General features: G+C 32.5%; 1 protein-coding gene across 1 annotated transcript in view; it reads left to right on the plus strand.

Moving 5' to 3' along the window:
* VPS13C (vacuolar protein sorting 13 homolog C (S. cerevisiae)) overlaps positions 1–4,272 on the plus strand; it is a 182,912-nt gene that overhangs the window by 50,426 nt on the left and 128,214 nt on the right. Inside the window, exon 9 of the mRNA XM_014535515.1 lies at positions 2,234–2,293. Coding sequence (XP_014391001.1) covers positions 2,234–2,293 — 60 coding nt within the window. The remainder of the gene's footprint in view (positions 1–2,233; positions 2,294–4,272) is intronic.

Genomic DNA, 4,272 nt, shown 5'->3' on the forward strand with positions numbered 1-4,272 from the left:
GGCGGCCCAGGCGGGGGGCCCCCTCCCCCCCCCCCCCACATATTTCATGCACTGGGCCTCTAGTATATCATAAAACCACAATATGCCCCTTTCTAAAGCTAGTATAAGAGATTTTCAGATTGTCTTCTATATTTATTTTGAATTTTGTTTAATGCCTTAAGTCTTATACTACTATAACTTTCAGGAACTAATTTTCTTTTTATACTGACAAAAAATTAGTCCAAGAGATGATGAGATAGCAATTATAATGGTAGTTGGTAGAGAGGGCACTAAAACCCAGGTCACTTGACTGCTAGTCTCATTCTCTTCACGTCCCATCAAGTTGGATGGAGCATCCACAACTCTCATGTGCATGTGCAACAATATATTTAAAAACTAGACTTCATTTATAACCAAAAATTTAAAATTATTTGATTAAGAACTGTTTTATTGATTTTATTAACTGATTAATTGATTTTATTAATTTTAGTTAAAAATGTAACAAATATTGCTTTGTTTTAAAGTTTGAAGCATATGTAAGAAACCTTGAGTTTTTTTCATTTACCTAAGAAATTGGAAATGTTATTCTGTCTCTTCTAAAATTGAGTTTGCATCCTTCTTTTTGTTTTTAGTTTGCTTTAAGTTTGGATTGAATTAAAGCAATATTGATATATATATATATTTCCCTTTCTAATATGTTTTTTTATGTAACTTAATGTAAGAAACACTTGTAGTTTTCTTTCTAAATTTTTTTAATGTTTTAATATATACCATCTCTAACTTATACTGACTTTGTCTTTTGCTTTTATGTAGTAATTAAACTGAATTTTGTTACCAAATAAATGTTTAAAAAACCTAACCACTTATCAGTGCCCTTGTTTAAAACAAACTAAGGAAATTAAAATCCAATCAGCATATCATGGAAGTGAGAGAATTATTCTTAAAACTAATGGCATATTGATGAATGAGAATCTCAGTTTGAACTTAAATTAAGCTTTTTTATTGAGCAAGTGCAATTAGAAAAGTACATTATTTCTCTTTAATGAAAAGAATACAGAGATGCACAGGAGTGGGATAAATAACATTGTTTATGTTTAAATTGATGTAAGTGACAAAATATACTAAAAGAATCTAAAAGGAAAGGAATTTAAAAATGCAAAGGAATCTTTATTGTAGCATTTGTCTTTCATGTGGTAACCTTAATTATTGTATCTAGAAGGATAATGAAAAATATAGTATAGGAAGTGGGGTAGGGAATGGATAATTTATCGCAAAAATGCTCATTGAATGATAGTAGTTTGTGGGTATTACATTAGCAACTGAGGAGTTGTGGTTTATTGAAGTTCTTCTGATTAGCTCCAAGTTATTTTGAGCTAGTTATCTGTAAGTATAAAAAGATGAGTGTGGGAATAAAGGAAAATGTATTGCCACAATCACAATATCTCTGATATTAAAAACAAAACTCAAAAAGCTATCTATGTTTTTCAGCTATACCAAATCATGCATATTTCCTATTTGAGGAGGGTTTATATGACTAAACTCTGGAGTCACTATTGGATGATTTAGAACATTACGTTTTTTCTTCACTCTCTAGTTCCTCTAGTTTCTGTTACAACCAAAAAACTGTGACTTTTGGACATCTTTAAGATGTCTAAAACAATGACATTTTCATATAGTGGTACAGTTTATTGTGAGTAAATTTAACTTAGGTATTGAAGATCAGAAATAGAACAAAAGTTTGACATTGGCAGATTTGGGGTTAAGAGACTAGTGAAATTAAATGTTGGGCATTTTCTAACAAAGAAAATGTTTGAAGTGTCAAGGAAATTAAAGCTTAAAGAGACAGTTCACATTTCTAAATGTGAAAATATTAACTGTTTCAAAAATAATTTAGTGGCAGTGTTTTTACCTGTGATGCTTTGTTTTATTTATCTGTGAAGAACATCTTTAATGTTATACATAAAGAGACTCTCTCTTTGTAACTATCTAGACAAGAATCTGTTTAATTGCAGTTAGTGAGTCTTTTCATATACTAAGAAAAGAGATTCACTGGGAAGTGATATGAGTGTCATGCCTGCAAATATGGATAATCCCAGTCATGTTTTGGCTTCCTTCTCTTTCTTTTCCACATATCCATTTGGTTTGTGTAACTTATTTGTAAACGAATTGCCCTATGTTGCCTATCGTAAAGAGTGGAGCATGGATTCACCCTCACCATCGGTATATTTTAATGTTACTTTTTTTTCTTTGATAGGTTACTGATCCAAAGCGGCCCCTTTCATTTGGTGTCACACTGGGAGAACTTAGTTTGTTGGTAATGTTGGACTTATTTTAAATATTTGTGGAATCTGTAAAATACTATTCCCGAGTCATAGGTAGCGTTGCCTAAAAGCAACTCTTGCTACAAATAGCTATTTTATTTTTATGTGTAATCTTTCTATAGCTTTTCCAATAGTTTTCCACAAATTTTAGTGATGCTATTACATTCTCTAATTTTGATTTGTCTTCGAATTTAACAAATATCCAAATACAGTATCAAACATTCTGAAAGAATTATAAGCTGTCTCTTAAACATGTGGGAAAGTAGGGGAAGATAAATTTCCATAGAGTTATGTTCTCATTCTTGATTAGGTAAATGGAATTTCCAAATAGCTTATATGTGTTTATGTGTTTATATGTACATGTGTATGTACCATACTGATATCTATATCTATCTATATCTATATCTATATCTATATCTATAATCAATATCTACATCTATATCTACTTCTATCCATATCTGTATCAGTAATTTATTTTGATTAAGTATTTTATAATGTAGTTTGGTTTTTCTCTTAAAGGTCTTTAAGGATAGCATGTGTATATATATCCAGGTTAGACTTTTTATTTTCTTTTATGGACAACTAAGAGGTAGGAAATGTTTTAAAGTTAAGGACAGTGAACAGTAAATTGTACTGAGTACATGTTTGCCTTATGGTTAGTTATATGGATAGGGCTTAGTACAGAAAGAAGAGAAAAAAAATTGAAAGAGAAGTAGACTGCCAGAGAAAGAGAAAAGGACATGTTTACATGGAGGCCTTAAGAAGGATACATGCATGCAGAGAAGTAGAGATACATAGAGTTGAAGACCAAAGCAGAAACATTGAAGAAAAAGAACTAGAGAAACAGGAAAGGGAGTCCGGAAGCTAGTGTTTAATTTACTGTTTGTCCTCTGCATGTTTCCAAAATGAATTTGAAGTAGCTTTTGATAAAGAATAATATCTCATAATATCTCTATAGAGACCAGAATCTGTGTTGTGGAAGGTGGAGAGCTACTTGTTCCAGAAATTTTTTACTAACATTAGACATAACTGAGCACAGTATTTAACATTGAGCTTCTAGCAGACAAAAGAAAACATATGAAACAAATACCTGCCATTGACTGATGACAGACAGGCATACTTGTGCATAAGAATGAGGCCTAACTGTCTTAGTGTGTGCTGTTGTCTGAGCCCCTCTGTATCTTTGCTCAGACTCTATACTGTTTTCTTTGTCTGTTTTGTGCCCTTCCCTTTGTCTGCCTAGCAGTTCTATTCAAGTTTTAATACTTGTGTAAGCTATTACCTTGCTTTCTCATTCCTTTTTTTACCTTCCTCTTTGAATTTATCATTCCTTATTTTATGCCTCTCATTATACTAGTATTTGATGAAAGCACTTGTAACTGGTTACCATTTTGGTCTCCTGCTGTCTAATGTTCATTTATTCACTGATTCAATAGGAAATAAAATACAGTACTGATAAAATATAGTATCTATATTTTAGTGTTGCTTGAGTGAGATTGTTTGTGTAAAGCATTTGGCACATTGGCTGGCTCATTTATTTCCTGCTTCAACTACTACATTGCCTGTTATAACAACTGCAAACTTACCTCTTTTTGTATCTATATCATTCCTTTCTTCTATCTTTCCAATTATAATTGAACTCCATAAGGTAATCTTCCCACCTCTGATCTGGATCCTGTACTTCCCCATGCCCTCAGAAGCCTTCCCTCTACCCCCCTTTTCTTCCCTTCCTTACTTCTTTCCATCCATTTCTCTTTCCTAAATCTTCAACTCCTCTCCCTCTGCCTTTCCTTCCTCCCCACCTCCACCCCTCTTCTTTTTGTAAGCATTTAAATACATGCAAGTATCTCCTTTACAGCAAAATTAAAAAGCCTGTTTTTATTTAGCGATTTATTTAAAGTTCTTTATTGTTGAAAGTATTACATGTCTCCTCCCCCACCCATTGACCTCTCCCAGCCCACCCATGCCCTCC

Source organism: Myotis brandtii, unplaced genomic scaffold (genome assembly GCF_000412655.1).
Source record: "Myotis brandtii unplaced genomic scaffold, ASM41265v1 scaffold144, whole genome shotgun sequence".
In the NCBI taxonomy this organism is placed as follows: Eukaryota; Metazoa; Chordata; class Mammalia; order Chiroptera; family Vespertilionidae; genus Myotis; species Myotis brandtii.